General features: G+C 35.1%; 2 protein-coding genes and 1 long non-coding RNA gene across 11 annotated transcripts in view; 1 reads left to right on the top strand and 2 right to left on the bottom strand.

The window, feature by feature from the left end:
- kdm5c (lysine demethylase 5C) overlaps positions 1–17271 on the bottom strand; it is a 43070-nt gene extending 25799 nt beyond the window's left edge. The window contains exons 1-8 of one of the 6 annotated variants that reach the window (XM_087263344.1): positions 16467–17271; positions 14619–14769; positions 8525–8602; positions 8293–8415; positions 6338–6508; positions 5778–5912; positions 2451–2507; positions 325–445 (exon numbers count right to left, since the gene is read on the bottom strand). In XM_087263344.1, coding sequence (XP_087119470.1) covers positions 325–445; positions 2451–2507; positions 5778–5912; positions 6338–6508; positions 8293–8415; positions 8525–8602; positions 14619–14765 — 832 coding nt within the window. In that variant the 5' untranslated portion in view covers positions 14766–14769; positions 16467–17271. 6 annotated transcript variants of the gene reach the window in all.
- Positions 17272–17525: 254 nt separating this feature from the next.
- Positions 17526–26186, top strand: part of LOC141375883 (uncharacterized) — a 270920-nt gene continuing 262259 nt past the window's right edge. For 3 of the 4 annotated variants that reach the window (XR_015498272.1, XR_015498270.1, XR_015498271.1), the window contains exon 1: positions 17526–17672. This is a non-coding gene — a long non-coding RNA (uncharacterized LOC141375883). The remainder of the gene's footprint in view (positions 17673–26186) is intronic. The other variant, XR_015498280.1, reaches the window with a different exon arrangement.
- The window catches only part of iqsec2b (IQ motif and Sec7 domain ArfGEF 2b), a 179418-nt gene continuing 176451 nt past the window's right edge, over positions 23220–26186 (bottom strand). Inside the window, 1 exon segment of the mRNA XM_087265109.1 lies at positions 23220–26184. Coding sequence (XP_087121235.1) covers positions 25796–26184 — 389 coding nt within the window. The 3' untranslated portion in view covers positions 23220–25795.

The following is a 26186-nucleotide window of genomic DNA, read 5'->3' as shown; positions in this document are numbered from 1 at the left end:
TACTAAGTATTAATGTAAGAAACAAATCCAAAACTAAAACATTATTATATAATGTTAATTTATAATTATATACTAAATAAAAATCTATTAAATATATCTAATTCAGCAAGTTTGGTAGCAGTAAACTTGGTTACTGCAATAAAGCAGCAGGTTTTCAATTCTAGTAGGATTTTATTGATTTCATAAACTACACCACATCCTGACATTTGCAGATTTAATTCAGGCATACAACCATCTGATTAATCAACTTTTAATACATTAAGACCTCGCAGACACCCTGATCTTTTAATGAACACCAAGTACATTAAAAATGCAGACACAAACCTTTCTTCCGCGTCTTGTCTCGAGGTACAAGACCAAGGCCCATCATTTTAGGTCCAGCCCCATAGATCTGTAGCTTTTTCAGCTCAGGGTTCTTCTCAATGTCTTCTTCTGTAGGCTCCGGCTAATGGGCGCAAGTGAAAGACTGTAAGTGAACTACAGGGACAGGGATGACGATACATCACAGATGTTTTTTTTTCCGTTCCCATAGACTTAAAAAGCCACAACATAAAGCTTGTCTATGATGGAATGCAACTTCCATTACATTAAACAAAGCTTTTGCCATGAGGAACCCCCGAGTAGTTTTGTGCGTTGTGGTAACGCATCAGAGTAGTAATCATCCTCGCACCCCATCTTTTCCTAATTTATCATAAAATATTTTCATGCTCAAATCACATCACTGAAAAACCACAGATTTATCTAAAGCAAAATTGGTGAGACACAACTGAAGACCGTTAAAGCAAGAGCAAACATGCATGAAGTTAGTTTTGTGCCAAGTCTGACTGCTATCAAGAGGGGGAAAGCAATTATGCATTCATGTACTCTTAATACTGAATGGTAAAGCTAGATGTGAAGTCTGTCATTAAACAATGTACTAAATGCTTTTAAAGTGCAATAAAGTCTTTATCTATATTCAATAAATATTTTGTTCAGTTTATTTATGTTTTAATGCCATATCAGCAGTATTGTCTATAGCAGGGGTTGGCAAACTCAGTCCTGCAGGACCGGTGTCCGCTTTAGTTTAGCTGCAACACTAATCAAGCATACCGGAACCTGCTAATCAGTAATAATAATAATAATAATATTTCCTCACATTTATATAGTGCTTTTCTGGGCACTCAAACTGCTTTACACACATTGGGGGGAATCTCCTCATCCACCATCAGTATACAGCATCCACCTGGATGACACGACAGCAGCCGTTTTGCACCAGACCGCACACCACACACCAGCTAATTGGTGGAGAGGAGACGTGATGAAGCCAATTCTGATGGGAATGGTTAGGAGGCCATGATGGGCAGATTTGGCCAGGATGTTTGGCCAGTTTCTTTAAGATCACTAGAAATCTATAAGCAGGTGTGTGTAATTAGAGTTGGAGCTAAACTGTGCAGGACACCTGCCCTCCAGGACCGAGTTTGCCCACCCCTGATCTATATTCATGACAACATTGGTAATATATATTCTATGCATAAATTATAATCATAACAGTTTATTCTCAAATAAGATCTTTCAGTTTAGTCAATGATAAATATTCAAAGTTTTTTTTACAGAAGACACCTTATTAAACATATTATATAATAAATATATCTTCATTTAAATTCACACTATGAAATAATTTATAAATAATTAATCTAAAGAAAAATTATTTTAACCACACAGTCACACAATAATACTATGATAATTTGTCATCAACAGCATCAACATTATGAATATGACCAGCAATAAGTACCAACAAACTGCAATATTTACGTACTTTGATGAAAAATTGACTGACAATGCTAATTATTTAAGTTATTTACTGATACTGACCTAATCACACTTAAATTCCAAATCACCAGTAAACTAGTTTACCCAGTATAAATTGCTAAATGCTAAAGCATGGACAGATGAATGAGCTTAATAGCCAGATAACTTTGTACTCTTTAAAAACAAACCTTTGCTGTAATCTTGACGCAAACACCAATTTTTTTACAAAATAAACAACATGAACAAGCCATAAAGAGAACAGCAGTGACATTGTATTATAGCATATTATAGATAGGAAGTTATTTGCTGCCCAAAGATGGGCAAGCAGTCCACCACCACCACCAAAGAGGAAATGTAAGCAAGCCAGTATTGCTAAAAGTGAGGCAAGAAAAGCAAACTGGCATGTATTAGTTGAACGACAGACACTGAGGCAGAGGGAATGAATGCACAAAGAAATAAGCAAAAGCAACAGCTGAAAGATGAGAAACCAGAGCATCTATGTGAAATCAGACACCCAGCTAAGCGTGAACAACAGCAAGAGCTTTTTTTGAAAGCATGAGAGAATGTTAGGGAAAGAAAGAAAGAAAGAAAGTGAGGGATAGGGAGGAAAGGAAAGAATAGAGGGAAGGCAAGAAAGAGGGCTAGAAAGAGCGAGGCAGTACCGAGGAGATGTGTTGAGAGCCAGTTGTAAGAGGGTGGTGAGTTGGATCCTCGGGACCCTGCATGGGGAGACAATAACCAAAACAAAATGGACTCCAGAGAGAGACAGGAGGGGAAAAAAACAACAACCATGTGCGACAGGACAGAGCCAATCCAGGGACAGTAGCCTCCTAAAAATGTGTAATTTCATGTTTTAAGTGTGTTAAAACACTTAAATGATTAATATCATTAAGACAAAAACATCAAGTAATCATGTATTAGTGTGAAACTGCACAACCCTTCAGTTGAAGCAGTTTGATTTATTTGTCGTAATTGCACATGATTGTTAAACAGATAACATCTGTTCATCCGTTTCTCAATAGATTTAAAATAACTTAAATAGCAATATATACATATTTTATGTAAGATACCAGTGAAAAGTTTGGACACACCTTCGTATTTTTTTTGTGAAACAACCCAAATGTATAGGAACCTGGTAACTAAATAGCCCTTTAACTGGAGATTTTTCAGGAACATATTCAAAACCAAGCAGTAAAAAAATGTCATACACCAGCGACAACGGCATAAGGCGATCAACAAATTAGTATTTTTTGTCATTATTACGAATTTTTACAACAAACAGACATTCGTTTTAATAAATTCATAACTGCATACATGTTTTACTGTCATGCTTAAGAAAAAAAAATAAAAGAAAAAAAACGCTAAAATAAAAACCGCTAAATTTCGCTATCTATGATATCTAATAATACCTCTTGTATAGCAGTCCTACAGCATTCTGACACTCGAATACCCTGTCAGAAAATTCTAGAGCGTGGGAATGGGCTTTTTACAGTGTCTGGTAGAATGTTACTATTGTTTTGATGTGTTTACATAGATGAATATAGCCATGATGTAAATGCACAGTTTTACGATCTTATTGCCACATTATATTGTTATGATAACAATGTCTTCAGTGATTTCTTGAAGATAACTACCAAAAATTAAAGCAACTGGAAAAACTACAGCAGCCACGATCGTCGATCTCATATGAAGCATGAGATAGTGATGACTAGCCATGGGACCCTAACCGTTCTTAAGGTATACCGCAGTTTGTAAAAGTCAAGGTTTTGAAATGGCCAAAATTTTTTGTTATACGTTTTCAAGGTATGTGTAAATTTTTCTTATTTACTTTTCAGTAGATCTCCATTCAAAGATGCCATTTTTAATAATAAAAAAAACTGTTATTAAAACGAAGACAGCAAAAGTCAATGATTCATTTTATTTATTTAGCCTGACATGTTTATTACTCCAAAATATTTTAAAGGTTCTGTAGTGCTGTCCCATTTCTTAGGGTTAAATTTTGAAGCCTCGATGAACACTCGATTTTAAGGGCCAAGGGGAAGGGGTACAAATATAGAATTGGGATTGGGCCATACTGTTAGCTTCAAACAATTGTTTCCACGTTCACGTAAACCCAACAAGTATAAAACACTGACAGTTTTGTTGCACAAGGCATTATTAAAATACACACCCCAGGCTGTTTGATTGGCCACAACATTCCCTAATGAGATTACAACAATGATCATCTTTCCCCTTATTTTTAAAGCTTATCTAAGCTTACATTAAACATACTATAACCTTAGGACTCTTACTTTGATGTGAACAGATGCTGAATGGCGCTATGTGCATACACTAAAACTTTGTTTAGTCTTTTAATAGGTGGCGTGTGTGTGTTTGTTATGAGGTAACAAACACATGTAGACTGCTGAGCATAGATATTTACATTAGATATTGCCCGTTTCTCGGATTGTTTGAGAAGTGCGAGTGCTCGGAATTGGGCTCAGGTATGGTTTACTTGGCCAGCCCTGGCCCGGTTGGAGGAGATGGTGGTATGTTTGTGTGAGTGCAAAACGCGCCTGAGCCCGAAACTGAAGCGAGACGTGACTTTTAAGGGACTGTTTGATATGGATTTATTAATCATTCTTACTGTGCAATGAACACAAACTATCGTAGTTTAATAAAGACACAAACCCCTTACTGCACGACAGCTGCATCTTCAGCAAACCTCCTAATTTTCTGCAGCACAAGGACTTTATGATTGTTTATGAGCGTCAAAAGTGGCTGATCTGTTCAGCTAAATATTTGACTGTGTGTGTCATTGCATCCCGACTAAAACGATATAACTAAAGAAATCTCCACTGTGCTAAGCGCGAGCTCTTCTCTACTAAACAGCGCATCATGATGACGTAAGCGTACCCAGGCCCAAATGTAATGTGATTGCGGGATGTCGGGGAAGACGGGAATAGGACAAGCGTGCTTTGGCCTGTTTCAAGGCAACTGTGCATAGTGAGAGTATGACTTTATTGAATCAATGCACTCTATGGCACCCTCTAAATGCCAACTACATTCCATTTGTTATCAGCACTGCACATTTTAGACTTTTCAGATGTTTTTTCTGGGATGATTTTAACTTTTCACACGTACCAATGGAAGATGCTTATAATTCACATAATAAAATTAGGCACAATTCATTTTGGTCAACAATACATGTTTAACATAAAAAAGTATTCATGCATAAGAATCATCTTCAACAAATCCAGTCAAGCGTGTCCAAACATTTTCCTGGTAGTTTACTAAATGTTATTGTTGAAAGAAAGGACAACCAATGTTAAAGAGACAACAGAAGGTTTTCTCCAAGTCTGAAAACTATGAAGATGTTTGTGGTTATATCATACTACAAATACGTTTATCATTGCTAATGCTGTGAATCCATTAACCAAGCTAAAGTAATGGAAAGGCAAATTAAAAAGCCAAACACTTGCAAAATAAATAGTGGGAAATGACTGGGATAGGAATTGAATATGTAATGAAACGTTTAGGTTTATTTATGGTCAATGGTTTTAAATAGACAGCACAACGAATGAAAAGCAGAGAGTGATCGAAAGAAGAGAGAGAGAGATGAAGAAAAGATGGACAATGTTTTTATTTCTCTTTTCTTTTAACTGCACAGGGAGCGAAGCATGCTGGGAAATGCCTTGAGAGCATGGTCAATGCTAATCCAAAAGCGCTAAAACAAAGCAAATACTTGGATGGATCCTTTAACACTGGCCAGCTCTACAGCAATTTAAAGCAAGGGTTAAAACTATCAGTATGCATCTATTGCATTTACTCAAAATCAGGCTTGGACTAGTAGATTTTGGACCAGTTTAGTGGCATTTTAGGACATATAACATGTAAACATTGATTTTTACACATAACTTACATTTGTTAATAATACACAACACTTTATCATCAATATTTTTTTTTCCAGTTTAACAAAACATTTAAAAAACAGTGGTAATATCACTCACCTCAGGCTGAAGGCGATTGGCCCTTCGTCCATAGCTGCTCATCTTGGATGGTGGCACTGACTGACGCAAAGGAATGGAGTGGGGTTTGTATTCTCGGTCTACCTCATCACTGTCATATTGCCTGGGTTTACGTGGCTAGATGAGTAGAACAAACACATTCAATTGCTCCAGAGAAAATTGAGCAAGCTTATTCAGATTAAAAGACAAGTCCATGAGTCCCCTTTGTTATTCTAATTTTAAACAGTTTATTAATTCTAATTCATGTTGTGATATACATATATAGATTATGCATAGTCAAATACTGTCTGTATCTAATACAGAGCAATTGGATTTCTTTGTACTGATTTAAAAAATGTACTGTGATGTACATTTATGCATTTGCTCAAAAGAACAAATGTCCAGTTACCAAAGCTAAACAAACTAAAGATGAAACAAATGGATACATTTATACGACAAAAAACAAAGAAAATGTATTAGAGCGAAACAATTGTGTGCATTTAAACTTATTTAGTGATGTCTATAAAAATTAAGTAAAATGAAAAGTAAATCAAACACCATACCGGTAAACTGGCTCCAGACTGGAACAACTCAAATGGATACACAATCCTCTCATAGTGGGACCTCAGGAGAGAGCCAATGTTTTTACCAGGAGGATAACCGAGTTTCTGTGCCACACGAGCCCACCGCCTTTCCTTACTCACAGACTCAAAGCCCCCTTCCTCTGTGACAATCTACCACACAGGTCATAAAATGTGTGAGTTATGGACTTGAATAATTGTATTTTCAGTTCATGCTGTTGTATACAGTAGACCCATGAAACAGTTAGGATGTTTAGTAAACGTCAATACAAGTACTGCTAACCATCCACCATCTTGTTTTGCCATCATCAAGTCTGTTGAATTACAGTGACTCGATAACTTAAAACTGCCCTTATTTTGTTTTAAAATAAAAAAATAAAAAGATTATTCACAGAATATCAAGCAACTTGTAACCATTCAGTCAGTTCTGATTGGTCTACCACTATTAGCATGTGTCGTAAATTAAACTATCATTATAAAATCAGACTTTCAGTACTGAAGGCTTAACCAATCCACAGCATTATCCTCTAAGGCTAGACACCACTGATATTATCTAGAAATGGCTGTCTTTTAACTGCTACATGAAGCTTTAAAACCTTTTAGAATCTTTTGTTTTGAAACGGTGGTTCAGAGCATGCAAAAATTTAGCAAGGTCATTTCAACTTTTTGAAATGCTTTCTGTGAAGCAATTGGTTCAATGAGAGCTTCAAATATTTTCAAAAGTTTAAAACCATCACTAAACCTAGCATTTAGGCCTGAGCCCCATGCAGAAAAGTAAAAAAAAGGACTGCACGATATTAAAAAATATTTTGAGCTTTTTTTTCTGTGATAAATATTTCAATATGAATACGGTTTCAAAGGCTATATTGAATAGCATTATTTGACGGTTTTCTGGGGAGTCTAACAGTATTCAGGTGCAGAAATTAAATACTGCAAAAAATGCTTTTCCTGCTTTGTTTTATCTGGTTTCTAGTCCAAATATAAAAAACTTCTTAGAGCAAGTAAAAGAAATAGTGTTTCATTTTCACTTTCAGAAGAAAATAAGATTTTTTTTCTTAAAACAAGCTAATTTTTTTGCCAGTGGTGTAAGTAAAATGATCTTTCAATTTGGAAATAGATATTTTGACTACAAACAAGAAAAAAAATCAAAGTAAGAAAAATTATTTCCTGCATAAATCATATAAATTCTGTATACATACAGTGATTAAACATTGTTCTGTAGCTCCTGCTCTACTATAATTCACTCAACATTGTGATGTGACTATTGCAGATATAGATATCATTGCGATATCAATGCTAAAACGATATATTGTGCAGCCCTACTTTTTACTAAAGTTTACATTTTCTTGTGATTCCATTTGAATCAATCTGCAATAACAAGTATATGTTCATGGCAGGGTTGGAAATAAACCAGGGACTGGTGCAAAAATGTGACCAAAATGAAATTCTGCTCTCTTGCTAATTTTATCATCACACTGCAGCCACAAAGCAAGTAAAAGGTTCATTGTTCAGCTTAAATGATTGTAATGGGATATTACTTTAAGTGAATAAATCACACAACAATAAAAGTTTTGTCTCAAGTACAAATTCTGTTCAAAATGGTCTTGATAGAATGAACAAAATAAACAATTGTGGGTGTGTGTATAAAGCAGATGTTGTTTGTGGGTAGCTAATCAAGACCGATGGGTCACATTATGCAAATTTCTAACAGATTTATGTAAATCCTTTATGGAAGTGAAACTAGAATTACTGGAAACTCATTTCAGCAGTGCAGAAACTATTCTTTTTTTTTTAATCCAAGGTCATTTATTGCGTACTTAGATATAAACTTTGCTGACCTAAACCATATACACAGACAGTTTCATTGCACATTCCATAAAAGGTAATATAAAAAAAATTAATTGGACATAAATTTAATAAAAGACAGCAGCATTCACCTTGGCCAAGCTGAACAGATCCAGAATACGTCGCTCTAAATTGGGGATCTTCAGAGAGGATCCCTGGATCTCCCAGAACTTGGCAATTCTGTCTAGGTAATTCAGCTTTACTCGTGTCTCAGCCTGAGAACAAACAGATGTATTAAAGTGCTTAGTCAACATAAGATCATCGAGGTCATGCTTCATGAAGTAAGACGGGTGTGTGATGATTTCAGCAGGAAGCAGCTCTGACCTCTAGCTCATTGAGCCTCTGAATACGGGGTGTGAAATGAAAATTGTCCACCTCCACAGCAAACGGTGGCTGCCAGTCCTGGAAAAAAAAAAAAAAAAGAAAAGTTTGCTTGAGGTCATGTTTACACAACAATGATGCAGCCAAAAATGGAAAACTTTGCAAGGCCAGTATTTTGCAACTAGGAAAGTAATGATGTGCAGTCAGTGGCTCTGTGCTGGTGCATATGTAAAATTTTGGCAGAGATGCATCTATGCTGCTGGTTGTAATGCAAAGTAAATCCACATTTTGCTGATGAAGAATTAGCAAACGAGCACCAACACTACTGCTATGTACTTTTTGGTGCTTGCCTTTAATCTTTACTTCCCTAAGCATTTACTGTCCACATGCGTGACATCAACGTCTCAAAGACTCTTGTGTTCGGGTTTTAACATGGACATGACAATGGTGGTGCTTTCAAAAACATCCACTTTTTAACTTTTTCCAGACTAAAGCATTTTAAAGTCACAAAACACCACTATTGTTGTGTAAATTAACAGGCAAAGACATTCAGTTTTCCGTTTTTTAGCTGAAAACCTTTTCCTGTCAATGGGCCCTAACTTGCAAAGCTTAATTATTTTTAAAACATTGCACCCTTTAAGGTTTAGATCAACCAAAGGAAAACATTCTGTTAAACACAAAATGTAATATTTTGAAGAATGCTGATAATTGAATCATATTAGGAGCCGATCACACAGAACACAAATTTCTGCTCTAAGAACATGAGGCACACCGCACTGCATATTTTTGTTGACAAGAAGAAAATGAGTGTGCTGCGCTAGACAATCACTGAATCATTTTGTGATGTCATACAACTCTGGATAAATTGAAACCGTGACCACTAGTCTCTCCTAGGGTTGTCACGATACCATCAATACAGGCCACGATACTATATCACCTGAAATATTACAATACCTAGTAGTATCGCAGTACTGCATTAATTCATAACTCAAATCTAGGAAATGTAGTAAATTGTCAGAATTACTATTTTTATGTCATATTACTTAAACTCTATTCAGAATTGAAAATAAAGGAAAATATTGTTGTACAGACTTTCTCTGCTTTTTTGTATATACTGTGACTCTTTTGTTGTAATTGCAATAATAAAATTATCAAATAATTGATCACGCCATACACACAGTTAAAATAAAAGTAAAATAAAGTGGTCTACTGATTATTTGTTGACACAAGAGTTTGAGCATTTTTGTGTCTTTTCCGCATACAACATGTAGTAGTACCGTTAATGAAAATGCTACTGTTTACAAACTACAGTGGCACCGCCAATATTTTGGAGTCATAGTATAGCAAGTGCTACCGAAGTACCGGTAAACCGTGCAGCCCTAGTCTCTCACTCTTTAAATGTCTCTATAGTTTATAGCATGTTTTGACATTCTAAACGCTGCTTTCACCTCCACAGAAACCCTGCCTCTACTTTTCTGTGGAATGCACAAAATCAATCACGCTATTAAATACGTAAATAGACACGTGACAATTTTGAGTTTACTTGTTTCATTCGTGCGTCAAATTTACTTCACAATAGATGCGGATTTACGTCAAGGGCAAGGCTCCTGTCTGCCCGGTCACTAGCTTTGTTGCTAAATGGCTAACATGGATTTTATTGAGATATTAGCTGTGCTTTATGTGCTTTAGAAAGACTGAAAAACAGCGTATATTTGTTCGGAGTGCACTAGATCCTTGAGGTGCACTCAGCTCTGTTAGTTCATCAACTCCTCCAGAAACTATATCAGGATGATGGAAGCTTTCAGTGGTGCATCACACCAAGCCGAGCCCAGTTTGATGAACTGTTGTCCGGTGTCCGCAAGAGCAATTCCACTCGGGACACCAACAACAGGTGCTACCTTATAATCACACCCCTACAATAGAAAGCTCCTGATTAGTTAACGCGGCGCAAATACCCGTTGAATTTTTCTAGGTTTTCCAACTCGAGAATCATTCGCGTGTATGACGCCGCTGGATGTCTATTTGTGTCTTTGCATTGACTTAACATGTAAATCATTTGCGCTTGATGCTTCATCCGTGTCTGGTGTGAACGTAGCATTAGAAAACCATTTAGAAAAGGTGTCGCTCATTGCAAAAAGCACAATCTGTGTAATCACCCCCTTAGGGTGAATGAATCTTAAGTCATCACATACAACAGGGCTCAAAATTGCAACTGTTTTGGTCGCATACATGCCTAAAATTTAATCTATGTGACCTCAAAATTTATTTTGGAGCATTTGTGCGAGTGCATACAGTTTTTGCCGTGCAAACAGGTTTCACTATAAATCATTTTAAAAAAATCATGCAGAATGCATCTTCTTTGCACCTGAAATGCAAAGCGCAGAAATCAGGGATAATTTTTAACAGTTGTCGAGTCAACTTGCTGCAGTAAACAAAGCCTGCAATGCTTGCCCTGCGTTCAAGCTCTTCTTATTGGCCAACTGCTCGAGAACTGAATGTGAATGGATTGGTTAATATCAGCTGTCAATCACTAAGTCAATGACAGGGAGCTATAGCCACAAAAGTGTAAAGCGCAGAAGATGAGAAAATTAAAACAACACAGACAGATTTTGTTTTAGAAACCTCCTAAAGTAACAAATAATGGCACATATGATTAGTGATAATGTGGTGAACGTAATCCACCATTTACACTTTTCGAAGAGTGGATAAAAGACTTCCCTTGGGTAAAAGTTCACTACGAAAATGACTCGCCATAAAGCCTGTGTAGTTTGCAGGTAACAGCACCACATCTACACAATTTAAGTGTCAAAGGTTCTGTTTAATCCTTCATTTAATTGTCAGAATGCTGTCAGCCGCGCAAGTGGCTGGCAGCTATATGTAAAATGTAACATCGCGTACACATCGGAAATGGCTTGCATTCACTATAATTAAACTAATTTAATCAATAATTTTTAAGTTAGGAGCGCCATACTACCAAGCAAAAAGGTTAATTTTGAGCCCTGAACAGTCAACTGTTCTAAAACCTTATTTTAATGTGTTCTTTTGTGCTCCACAGTGAATCAGTCATGCAGGTTTGAAATCCACTTGTTGAGTCATGACAGATGGAAAACTGTTTTGGATCCAAGCTGCTACTCAACTGAACTGAGAAAACAGTTGTTTATGAACACCTTTTAGTCATATTAAAGTGAATCACTTACAAATTCATGGCGTATACTACAGTCTCTGAACTAGCTGCATCATAGACATCAATATTTCACCCGTAGGTAGGCCCACACGGAATCTGCGTGCGCAGAATTCCGCAGATTTTTAGTCCATCAATAATTCTGTTTATTTACTTGAGTAAAGCCTGATTTATACTTCTGCGTCAGGTGACCGGCGTAACCCACGGCGCAGGCATCGCGCGTGGCTGTGCATTTATACTTCTGCGCGCTGTCTCTGTCAGTCTGCATTAACACTTCCGAAACGCTAGTTGGCAGTGAGGTGTAAATGTTCCTCTGTGTCAAGTTTCTTCGCTATTTTTTTCCATTTCCTGAACACTTCCGGGATGTACAAGTGGCTCAAACTCGCTCATTTTGAGGCAGGAACCGGCGGACGTGCAACAACTTTAACTATGAGGTAAACACAAAACAAAACTTTCCATCCGGAGCTCCTTCACGATACTCCACACTTGTAAACAATCGCTCGCGCGGCGTCGTGCCATTCGCGCGGCTCTCGGTCCCGCCCAGACTCGTCAGCGCTACCAAGCCGACCAATCACAGAGCTTACGCTACGCGTCGTTGCGACGTGTAGTTAAATTTTTTGAGAGGTGCACGTCAGCGACGGCGATGGCCACGGCGAAGGGCTATGCGTCAGCGCCGTAGAAGTATAAATCAGCCTTAAGTGTGTGTAAATCTGTATTTATTCAGTTTTTTTAATCAATTAAAGTAATTTTATTGACTAACATGAAAATGTACATCAGATTTATGTACAATGCAGTTTGTACAGTCATATTTTCTATCTTTCAGTAGAGATATCACAGGGCTTGAAATTGCGACCATTTTGGTCGCATAAGCGCCCGAAATTTTATCTATGCAACCTTAAAATATATTTGGGAGCATTTTTGCGAGTGCATAAAATTGTTGTGCGCGACCAGTTTTTACTGCAAAATGTTCAGCACATGCGCGGATTTGGGAGACATTCACGCAGAATGCATCTTTGCTCTTGAAATGCGAAACGCAGTGCTCAGGAATGGTTTCAAACAGTTGTCATGTCAACTTGCTGCAGCAAACAAAGCCAAGTCTGTAATGCTTGCCCCGCCTTCGCGCTCTTCTTATTTCCCCACCACTGCTCTAGCACTGAAATATCAGCTGTCAACCCCTTAGTCAATACCTTCTGGCTCGGGATGACAGGGAGAGCTACTACCGCGCAAAACTGTAAAGCGCGCATCTAAAGTTACAAATAATGACACATCTTACTAGTGATCATGTGCTGAATGTTAATCCACCATCTACACTTTTCGAAGAGTGAATAAAAGACTTCCGTTGGCTTCAAGTACGCTATGATAAGTCTGTGGGATGGAATTTTCAGGTAACTGTTTGCCACATTTAGCACGAGAGGTTCTGTTTAATCCTTTATATAATCGCTAGATGCTGTCCGCTATGCAAGTGTCTGCTATATGTAAAATGTAACACCACGTACACCATCGCAAACGGAATTGCGCCGAGAAAACTAATCGCTACTCATGAAGACAGGTATGGCTATTAACATGACATATGCATATAATAAGGTACAGTATATACATAAACATCAGTGCAATATCAGACACCATCCGTGAGAACAGCACAGTTATATGGTTAACAGATTCATTCATGTCAAGTAGTGCGTGCAAGGCTGGTGAGCGCTCCATATAGCTTTTGCTCACTCAGTTATGTTACAGAAATGTATTTTCTTGTGATAACGGGATTTCGTTAAGACATATTTTCCTCACGCTTGCATGTATATATATTATTTGGCTGATGCGTCTAAATTTTTAAAGTAAGACGCACCGGTACCGGTGCCAAGCAAAAAGCTTAATTTCGAGCCCTGTATTATATGATTTATTACAGATTTATTGCATTTAAAATCAACAATAATTAAATTGTATTATATGAGAGACTTGCTTTGTTTACTAATAAAGTGAAACTAATTGGATTTGCATTTTAAACATTAAATAAAAGTTAAAAAGGTATTGCTTTTTATTTCATATATAAAGGTTTTAGCTATGATACTTCCAAAATCATTCCGCAGATATCCGCAGATTTTTAACCAAAATTCTCAGCAGAAATAGCCAAAAACGTCCGCAGATTCCGCCTGGCCCTGCCAATAGGGTATATGCGGACAGCAGAAGTATGTGGATGGACTTCCGATGAACTGTATACCGTTACAAAATCGGCAAGCTCTGTTTTCTTTAAAAATCAGTGATCTTCACTGGCTGAGGGATATCTGATTTAAAGTGGGTCTCAAATTGTACAAGAAGCACTACATTAAAATACATTTTTACCCACCATGTCTTTAAAATATGAACATTTATTTTACCCTAGTATATTCAATGGAGCTTATGCGCTAAACTGCTAATCCTGACGGGCGCGTGCGTGTAAACGGATTTATGTCTTGTTTTATGATTGAGCAATCAAATAAATGCCAAAGTCTATTCAACTGATTATATTGTAATTGCATTACAATGTTGATGCTGTAAAAGGAACCGTATAAAATGGAAAAAGTCACATTAACCGTTCACCGGAAGTTTATCAGTATGGGAAGAAACACTAGCTCTGCATATACCCTATTTACAAAAAACGTAATCCCTTTCTGGCCATCTGATAGTTTCATTATTAAATAAGCATCCTAATATGTATGATCACGATTTTCAAAAGTGTAAGTACAGAGCTCTGTAAACGTTCATTAGTACCAGCCACTTCATTTAGTTTGACAGAGTGGTTGGGACCCGGAATCTGCATCAGATGATGTCAGACTTAAAAACCAGATAACATGATGGTGGGTAAATTGTAAAAGAATTTATAGAACTATACAGAAATCTACAAAAAAGTCCAGTCAAATTAAAAAGCCATAAGATAATTACGGGTGGTGGACGAATCTTGCATATTCCAGACTTTTCTGCTATTGGACGGATTTTGGCAATATATCCCAATGGATCTGCAAACTCCTCCCATGATGGTTCAAATACTGGACATTCAGGTGGTGGAACAAACTCCTCCCCTACATCCATCGTTCTGAAAAAAAAGAAAAACTGAAGTTAAAACCATTTTTAACCTACAAAACGATAAGAAAAACATACCTGCTGGCTTTCTTCATACAACAAGAGTCAAATGAACTTGCACAAGATTAATTTTATTAATTGAATTAAAAAAAGCTGGCATAAATCGAGTTGGATTTTAAAGATTACCTTGATTAAAAAACAATCATACAAGATACAAAAAAACTGACCATATGTACACTAGTGCTAGATTAATGGAGTACAAATAAATCATCTTCTTCAAAATAAAGTACTAAAACCCAGTGAAACATGTCTTGATTAGACATGGGATGATAACCGGTTTCAGGATTTACAGCGGTTTGGAAAGGTCAAGGTATTAAAACTGCAAAAATGTTTTGTTAAACCATTTACAAGATGTATGTAGAGGGCTTTTAAAGTGTTTTAATATGTTGTAAGGAAATCTGTGTTTTTGAAGCTAATGAAGATAAGTAGAAGTCAATGGTTTATTTTAATTATGTAGCCTGACATGTTGACTGTTCCAAAATATTATCTTTCCCAAAAAGTAACATTGTGTTAAATGGAAGAATTTTTTTTACTAAGACATGTAAATATATATTTACAGCAGTTAACAATATTGTGACACTGTGATACTTTTATCCAAGTTTATCATACCGTCAGAAACTTATACCGCCCCATGCCTGACGTAAGTCTTAATGAAGAATCCATTTAAATTATCTAAAACTTTTGAGGACAATAAAAAGTCACTTTGATACAAAGAGAACTGAAACTCATTTCTCAAAACTGCACTTAGAAAAGAACAATATTCCACTTTAATTATAATGAAACATCATTCCCTTTAACTACAAAAAAATCCCCTGCTTTTGACACAGCCTTCCTTTGAGTCTGAGAACAGACAGTATGGGGGAGGGAGTGAAACATTTAGGCCTTGTCTGGATTCTGAAAAACAAATAAACCTCCAGAGCAATTTGGTTCATCAAACGTGCACATTATAAAAGTAAAACATGGCTTATATCTATAAGACTATACGACACTTAACAAAACCTACACTAAAAGTCCATACTGTCATCTTCCATGTTGTGAATTAGAGCACAAAATGATCACGTGACGTAAAACGGTTCACACTTCATTTTCTAAGCTAAACCACTACATTAACCTTTAATCAGATAGACGAGACTTATGAAAATATCCTATGTGTATAAACAGTCATAACCTAGTAGTATTCACTTGTCTCCCTCAAATGATATATGGATCAGATTATCTTAAATTGAGCTATTCGATTATATTTTGTTCTTGACAATGGTTTGACAGAATAGTTAAAAACGATGGTCGTTTCTCTCAGACTCTAGTACGCTGTCAACCTAGACAATTTTAATTATCTAAAACCAATGAATAAGGCGCATATGGTGGCTAAAACTGCTTTCTGAGATACACATCACCAAGGCATGAGACAATCATAATCCCCATTTCCCTTAGCTTTAGCTTACTAATGTTAACCGGCCTTAGCTCGGGTGGGATTCGAGGAAAATCACATAATTTTCATCAGAATAGCAAGCAAACCGCACAATGTAGTGAAACTGGCTCCTTTAATCATTGTTGTTGAAAATTACTTGTTCTTGGGATATGCTAGGAACGCGTTTCTATAAAACTAGCAAGTTAGCTGTCCAGCTAATGATCAAAACAATAAAGCCTCACCACCCGTGTTACAGCAAACCCACGCCAAATCCAACAAATGGCTGATTTGACGTAAAAGTATAACAAACGTCGAAATATCCGAGAGTCTGAAGACTTAAATAAGACAGATTTTAAATCCAGTAGGGTTAATAGGAGCAAACATAAGGACTTAAATCCCACCGAATGCCCGAGTCGGGAAAACAGACACCGGGCTGAAGAAAGTATAGTCGTCTCGAGTCGCAGGTAAATGATGTGTGACATTTAAATGGCCCATCTGATCCAATATACGAGACTAAAAATAAACACTAACGTTAGCGCTAAATCAGCATAAATTCTGCCACCAGAGTTGGTTGAATTTGAGCACCACACTCTTACATTTTTTTCACTTGATCTGAGTTCTTCTTATTCTTCGGTGACACCTGAGCCGGTGTTTTTTATTATTTGTGTCTTTCTGGATCTTGTATGATGATGATCACGGGGTCTATTGTTCGGTAGAGGGTCAGTCTCTGGGTGGCAGTGGCTCTGCGGCCTCCTCGATCAGCCCATCCCAGCGCGCACACACACATTTACTCACTCACTCACTCACATACACACTCTCTCGGTCGCTTAGAGGGATGATGTTCGCGGAGATCTTCTTTTTACAGACTCCTGAACGTCCCGTGTAAGTTGACGTTTTCTATATAATAACCGTTTTCGTGCGCGAGCACAAAATACGCGTTGTTTTCCAGTGTTTCCTTCCCCGTCACCTATCCACCGTTCATCCTGTCTGAACTACACGCCATCTTGGTTTCATCACAACCTAAGCACAACTCTCTCAAGATCCATTGATCTCAGTTGGGAAAACACGTACTTGACTGGATGCGAGCACTGTCTCATCCCTCCACGCCTCTCGAGTAACATGTAAACTAGTTCCTTGAACTTATCAGATTTAATAAAGAGTAGGGTTGAATATCATTCTGTGTGTAACAGTTAATGGATGATTATTTCTTACGTGTTTTAAACGTGGTCTGCATATCGTGTAATGTCGAATTGTAAATAGTTGTACAAGTGATGCAGGTAAAAGAGCGGACGTGACGCGGAGTGATATTTCACCTCTTTCTTAAAGAAGTAGTTCCAGTGAGTAAAATTTGCGCAGAAGAGGTCAACTGATATATGAGAAAAACAAAATGGGTAGCGACAACTAGTGGCACAACATCAAAACAGCTCACCACTTATAAAGGCAGTCAGGTCTGTCGTTTTTAATCATACTCACTTCGGATCTGCTTTAAAAAGGTGTTTAGACTACTGTTTATTCTGTTTTTCCTTCCTATAAAAACAGCAACTTTAGGAGCTAGGCTAAACGTATGTCAGTGATGGGTTTTGCACAAGAGCATTTCCAGTATTATGAATGTTATATTTCCCACAGGGTCTTAAAAAGTCCTAAAATGTCTTAAATCTCAAAATCCAATTTTTAGGTCTTAAAAAGTCTTACATTTACTGAAATATGGTGTTGTAGATCTTAAATCAATTTTAAAGAGGTCTTAATTTCCCTTTGTTCATTGCTAACCTGTCCAAAGCCCATACAATCACCAACAATCCAACTCAATGAAACTTTAAACTTATTATTCAAAAAGGTCATTTTTACCTCTAGTTACCATAATGGGTTATTGTTTTCCTTACAATAACATTTGTTGAAAAGTGCTTTGTGTATTTACGGCTGAGGACACCAGCTTGGACAGATTGTTGTGCATATATTTAGTTTATTATAGTTTGTATAAATTTTAAAACATTAGTTCATGTTTTTTATTTTAAAGAAAATTTATGTTGGAAAAAAAGTGTATAGATATAAGTAGATCTTGTTTTGCACACTATTTAATAAAATAATAAATGTAGTAAATTTGGTATTTAGTAAAATAAATATTTTTATTAACAATGTATGGTTGTATTATTAAATGTATTTAAAGTATATATATGTATATATATATATATATATATATATATATATATATATATATATATATATATATATTATATATATATATATATATATATATATATATATATATATATATATATATATATATATATATATATATATATATATATATTTATTTATTTATTTATTTATTTATTTATTTGTTTATTTATTTATTTTGATAGGGCAAATAAACTAATCTTTTCCATTTAGGCCATTTGAAAAATTCCTTTTTTTTTTAGAATAACATTACATTACAACAAATACAGATACAAAACTGAAAATGGTACAATCAATAGAAATGTTAATTATTGAAAAAAAGTGGAATGTAACAAATTTAGAACAGATATAATATATGTAAAACAAAATAAAAAGAATGAGAGAGAGAGAAGAAAAAAAATAATTAATTAAGGGCACATGACAAAGATAAAACAAATTATTGCAGAATATTAAATAAAGCACATATTTTAGAAGTTTTAATAGCTTTCTTAGAGTCTGTGATGGTATTTAAATAAAGAGCTAGTTCTCATTTAAAAAATAAAAAATTAGGCTTACAATGAGTATATTTGCATTTGTGTATAAAAAACTTTCCAATAAATAAAATGAAGTTTACGCAAAAAGTTGAATTAAGGAATTATTTTCCTTTAATGTAAAGCACCAAAATAACATGTCGATAGCTTAAAGAAAAATCAACACAAACCTTTTGGACAACTAAAGAGTTTACATCAGACCAAAAAGATTTAACAGTGGGACACTCCCAAAACAAGTGAGCAACAGATTCAGAAGAGGTTTCACAAAAAGAGCAAGAGATGTCTATGTCATTTTTGAATTTTTGTAAAAAATTGTTTAACGGGATAAAACCTGTGAATAATTTTAAAGGATATTTCTTTAATTTTATTTGTTAAAAAAAAAAATTCTGGGGGAGCAACCAGACATACGAACATTTAATATCATCAAAGAGGTTGTTCCAATAAGAAATAGGATTTGAGATGATAAGGTCCAAAAATAAAGATCTGATTTTATGATTGGATTTTTTAGTGAGAAACAAATCGAACCAACTACAGTAGAATCAGGACTAAGGGAACAAGCAGAAATCAATGAATTATTATTATTATTATTTCTAAAAAGCATACAGATTTCAGAGGAGATGGCCTTACAATCGATATTAAATTCTTTTTTAGATATGGCAAGAGTATATCTTGCAGTAAAAACAGAGTAAGTAAATTAATTACAATTACTGTCAAATAACTGTTTTACTAATATCACCCTGTTACTGAACCAATTATTAAAGAATATAGATTTCCTTTTTTGTAAAATATTACAATTGTTCCAAATTGAAAACTTGTGTGGCGAGAAATTGTGCTTTTAAATAAGTTTCCAAGCCTGAAGCATTTGCTGATGAAAATTGGAAAGTTTGATAGGAAGTTTGTTAATTGAGAAATTACACATTAATAAAAAGTCAATGCCTCCTAATTGAGAAAAATTCCTTTCCAAATAGAAGATTGATTGTGGAGAAAGCGTTTAAGCCAATTTATTTTTAAGGTATTGTTAAGTGAATCAAAATCTATGAAGTTTAAGCCGCCCTTATTATAGGAATTTAAAATAACTGATTTTCTAACATAGTGCGTTTTATTCTTCCAGAGAAATTTAAACAGCATTACATCAATCAATTTACAGGTCGGTTTTTGAAAAATTCCTTATGTTTAGCCCTTGTGAGGCTAAATGAGTCTAAAATTTCATTCATAATGGTCTTAAAAATGTTTTTAAAAGTCTTAAATTTAAATTGGGTAAACATGCAGAAACCCTATATTTGCAGTAAAAACTCAAAAAATAAAAGCACTGTTAACCTTATATTGAAAGATCTGTTTTCCAGAACAAGTCACCACAGAATTATGGGATCAAAAATCAATATGTGAATTTTTTTATATATTAAATGAGGTAAACATGTGTTATTGATATGTGACCAAAAAAGGTAGCAACAATGCTAATCAAAAGGATTAGAGTCAGATCATAAAAAAAAAATATATATATATGGATTTTATTTTATTTTGTATTTATGAGGAAAAAGCTTTGTTATGGATGTGACAGATGTGAAATTTTGGTAAAAATAAACATTTTTCATAACAAGGTTGACATTTGCATAGAATTCCTCACAAATAACTTAACATTATAAATATATAAGCCTATAAATTCTGTCTTTGTTTGATATTGTATTAAAGCCTGTCACGCTTGTATTTGGATTATTTATTGAATATTTGTGTTTTGTCAATGGGTTTTTGCATATTTTCAGTGTACGTTTTAAAGCACAAACACTTCAAACCTTCATTTGCTTTTAAAATAATTTTATATTTGGAGTCATATAGTTTCTTATATTATTTTCATGTCATAACGTAAGGTCTTTTGTATATGTAAATAGTAAAAACAACAATTACCAAAAATTCCTAAAATGAACTGATGGTTGATTTCTGTGAGTTGTTCTGTAAAGGAATATGTCATTCATTTGGTTCTCAGATTTATTATATATATATATATATATATATATATATATATATATATATATATATATATATATATATATATATATATATATATATATATATATATATATATATATATATATATATATATATGATTAAAAAGACTTTACAAATGTACAAACCCAGTCATTGTCCTTGTCCTCAACAATTGAACCTACAGCTTAAATAGCTTTGTTACGTAATTGTTTGGTCATAGTAAATATATAAAATCATCCAATTACTCACTTCATTGTTTTACTTTCAGTCTACATTCAGTTTAATTTTATAGAAAAAACATGTGACATAATACCAGAAGCGTACATTATCTGTCCCTGAAATAAAAACATAAGTACAGTGAATAAGATGTATTTAATTTAAAACATACAAATTAATGATATATCAATAAATTGTGTCATTGAACGCATCCTTCAAATGATGTCACTTCCGAGTCAAAGCCTTAAAGGTGTATTGCACACATTTTATGTTAAATTTAATGCAAATGTGACGGACAGAAACATAGGGACAATTGTAAATTTATTTGTATTATATATATTTGTAGAATTTATTTATAACTTCCTGTTTTTAATCAATTGATGTGAACGATAACAACTTAAACTTGCTATTTCTGAAGTATTTTTTTTTCTAAATAACAGTTTTTAGCATAGCAAAACTATTAAAGCTGTAGATTCAATTGAGCTGAGGACAAGTACAAACACACGGTTTGTACATTTGTAAAGTGTTTTAATAAAACGTGAATACATCTGAGAACCAAATAAACGACATGTTCCTTAACAGAACAACTTCAACCATCAGTCCATTTTAGAAATTTTTGGGATGAAATACATTTTATTCACTGTATTTATGTTTTTTATTTCAGGGACAGATAATGTACGTTTCTGGTAGAATGTCCCTTATAGTTTTTATTATTTACATATACAAAAGATCTTATATGTTATGGTAAGATTTGGAGATAGTTGTTCGGTAAAGGAACAAGCCATCTATTTGGTTTTTAGATTTATTAATTTTTATTTATTAAAAACACTTTACAAATGTACAAACCCTGTGATTGCTTGTCCTCAGCCCAGTTGAATCTACAGCTTTAATAGTTTTGTTATGCTAAAAACTGTTATTTAGAAAAAAATACTTCAGAAATATCAAGTTTAAGTTAACATTTGCTTTAAAATTACATTTACATAACATAAAATGCGTACAATACACCTTTAAGGACTCAAAGGAAGTGACATCATTTGAGGAGAAGCTGACAGTGATCAAGAATGCATTCAGTCATTGAATTGTATGATTTTATGCTTGATTATGTATAATCTTTTGAGGGTGACAAGCTTAAACGTCAGGCTCTGTCACAATTTTTATTAGTAAAAATGTACATTTGTGGTAGAATGTCCCATAGATTGATGTGATAATATTGACAAGGCTAGTTCTAAAAAGACTTTTGTGACATAATTTGTTGGTCATATAGTGAATATATAACTCATCCGATTACTCACCTCATCTTGCTCCCCTTTCAGTCTCCATTCACTTTAATTTTATGGAAAAATATACAACTGAATGGGGATTCAACCTGTTATTGCATATCTGATGAGTGCTCAACAAATTTCCCCATAGTCCAAAGACATGCACTAGGTGAATTGATTAAGCCAGTGGTTCTCAAAATGTGGTACGTGTACCACTAGTGGTACGCAGGCTTCCTTCTAGTGGTACCCGAAGGAATGAAGTATGTCATGTACATGCTACACACATTTAAAAATGTATCAAAAATGATGTATATAATATGCCATATATGACATAAAGCCTATATTTCTGAGGTAATCTGCCACGTTTTGTTTTAACTGTGCAGATTTGTAGCTGCTTTACTGGGCCTTCTACACTATTGTATTTCAATACTGCTCATTTTGGTGGTACTTGGAGAGACAATTTTTTTCTGAGGTGGTACTTGATGAAAAAAGTTTAAGAACCACTGGATTAAGCTATATTGGCTGTAGTGTATTTGTGTGAAAGAGTGTGTATGGGTGTTTGGGTCGGGGGGTTCAATTTCACTATGCGAAAGTGTATGTGACAAATAAAGGCCTGATTTGGGTGTTTCCCAGTGTTGGGTTGCGGCTGGAAGAGCATCCGCTGTGTAAAACATATGCTGGGTAAGCTGGTGGTTCATTCTGCTGTGGAGACCCCTTAATAAAGCCACTTAAGCCGAAAAGAAAATAAAGGAATGAATGAATATAAGGCAAATAATAAAAAAAAAATTATAAAGTAAATGATACAAATATAAACAACAACAACAACAACAAGTGGTGTCAAGACACTTTATATATATTTATTTATAATATTAGGCAATAAATATTCACATCTCTCCGAATTTTGTTAAATTTCATATAATCTGTACACAAATAAGATGACTTCATATACCTTTTTTCAAAATTACACTTCGATCTGCTTTGACATACACACTTGTACAAGTTTACAGATAAAATTAATCTTCTTGGATCAAAATAAATATGCGATCATCTACACATAATGCCACCTGCCCATACACATTCACACAAACATACTCACATACACACACACACACAATCACACTCCTTTGACATCGTTTCCTATTACACTGTCAATATTAACTCTTACTATGACAGTCTATGTACAATTTCTTTTTTACAGAGCTCAGTAAATACAGACATACTCATGCAATAAAATTCACAGCGGGAAGACACACGGTTGATGAAAAAAGATTTCGGAAATCATTAATGAAATAAAATAAACGCAATTAAAAACTTGTGAATTTCTCATTGATGTATTCTGTCTCATTTCACATTAGAATCTATTAATTTGTTTGTAACTGGAGCCCCATTAATATTCAACATACTGTCCTATTATTTGCGTGGAGTGCTGATCACTAGGGCATAAATATCTTACACACAATAACTTAGCATCACATCAAGACAAATAATACTGAGCATCTGCGTTAAGCCCAGTCCAAAAATATACAACAGCACTTGAGATCACGTTTGGCATCCACACAAACAGAAACGTCAAGCAGTACTTACACTAAGGCCTTACTTATGGCTAAATCCCCTTGATTTATCATATAGATCAACTAAAACGTTTGTATTAATGTTATAACTCATTATATTGGTTCCCTCCTCCGCCTCATTATTCATAATGAGGGAAACAATTATTAAAAATTAAAGTATGGCGCCGCTTTCAAAATTGAGCCCAAACAAAAAAAATCAGCTGCACACAAAGCTGAATCATAAACATCATGACTGTTACACTACTTCTGTTAAAAAATATATTAAATAATACCCATAAAAAGTCTCCAACATTTAAGGACACTTGTAAAGACAAGTGCGTTTGTCCATAAAATGATCAACGACAATAAAACACGTCCTTGACACTTCACCGCCGAATGTCAAAGCATTTCCTATTTACAAGAATCCTATTTTATAACATCTGTAGTTTCATAACATAAAAGAAGAAGATATATAATCATTTAAATTCATAGCAAACATTCATATAACAGCAGAAAATTGAATAAAAACACATTGTAAAGTATGATTGGCAGTTTTAATGCAAGGACCCGATTGAAGCTCCCTAATACCGACCTTTCAGATCTGAAGACTGATGACAATAAAGAGGCAACAAACTTTCATGGAATGTTTCTTTCCTTCATATGTGTGTCACTAGCCCTAGTTGTATTAGTTCAGAAAACACATTCGTTTGTTAAAGTGCATTGGATCCCATTTTCACATTCTGGGCCTTATATCCTTCCTGGAGATTTACTACAAATGTTTGAAGAATTTAGACGTAAATGATAATGGTCACCAATTGGTGCAATGATTTTTACTCTACAAGTAGACATCTTTTAAAATTCTTTCAAGCCCTTTGGGATATTCATTAAAAAGAAATTTACTATTGGACCAAACTGGTAAGTAACTAACATAATGCTGCCACAAGTAAATGTTTAGATTTTAGGCACAAAATATGGAATTTAACTTTTAAAACAACATAACAAAACTCATAGATCGAATTATGAAAAATGGCTTTTCGTTTGATTTATGTTCTTTTTTTGAAACACAATATTGGCGCGATCGTAGGTAAGAATATTAAGTTCATCGATGAAATATAATATTACTGATATATTAATTTGTGTTAAAATGTAATATCATTTTATATACACAGGTTAATATTTCTTGATGATAGTTTGATTACAAACAGGACGTCCACGTACACTTTATTTTTTACAACTGGCTAGTGTGTTAAGAGTTTAAGAGATCAGGCAAATACTGACATACTTCAATCAAACCAGGTGTAAGGTATTTGCTTTGTAGATATATCTCTATTAACACCTTATAGATGTGCACAAAAAGAGTAATGAATTATTTGAAGGTGGACATCAGTGAAAATATTATTGCATCTTGCGAATGCTATTGACTAATGCTTTGATTACTGGAATGTATGAAATCATTGAATGTACTGTGCTTTGATTTCCTGGCATTGTTGTTCACTCTCTGGTCTTCACAACTCCTAAACAGTTTCCCAGGTGAAGCAACTTAAACAGTTTTTCCAATGCCTGTGATGTGACGAAAGCAAAATGCGACCACTTTATCTGTATGGCTGTATGCAGTTGAACAAGTTGACAGTTTTCTATCAGAGTTTTTTGTACGCATGTCCACAAGTCTTTGCATGCTTTAATAGATCTTGTCGGAATATGACATTGAAGGAGTAGTTAAGTAGGGTTTTGGCTTGACAGCCAAATTAGTGACAAGCAACATGTCTTAAATGTTTGCTGTCTAATATATATATCCCTCAAAACTAATCTACCTGAGAGCCTCCAACCAACTATGTTTATAGTAATGAATCCCTTTCGGTCACACTTGCGGGAAGCGCAGGTGAAAGTAGCAGAGTCTTAGCAGGCTGCGCTTCTTTTTCCCACTGGCGTTGTTATCGGATTTGGTCCTGCCTAGCTCCTCCACCCTTGAGGATGTGCCCCCTCCGACCACTAAAGGACCCTTCAGCGAACCCCAGCCTCGCGACTTTCCCCGGCTCACACTACCGTGCTGATCCGGTTGGTAGGTTTGGATTTGGCGCGTTCGACCGTGCCCGTCCCCCCAGGTACGGCTCCAGTCTGAGCTGGTGAGGGCCCTTGCTGACCCCCGGCCTGGGAAGGTGGGCCTTGGTGCTGGGGGGGGAGAGGGGAGAGAGGCGTAAGAGGGGTAAGGGGGGAGGAAGGGGGGGGTAAAGGGGAGTGGAGGGGGGGAG

The sequence above is a fragment of the Danio rerio genome, chromosome 8 (genome assembly GCF_052040795.2).
Source record: "Danio rerio strain M-AB ecotype USA chromosome 8, GRCz13ab, whole genome shotgun sequence".
Taxonomy (NCBI): Eukaryota; Metazoa; Chordata; class Actinopteri; order Cypriniformes; family Danionidae; genus Danio; species Danio rerio.
The sequence above is the reverse complement of the archived record's forward strand: the minus strand, read 5'-3'. Positions and strand labels throughout refer to the sequence as shown.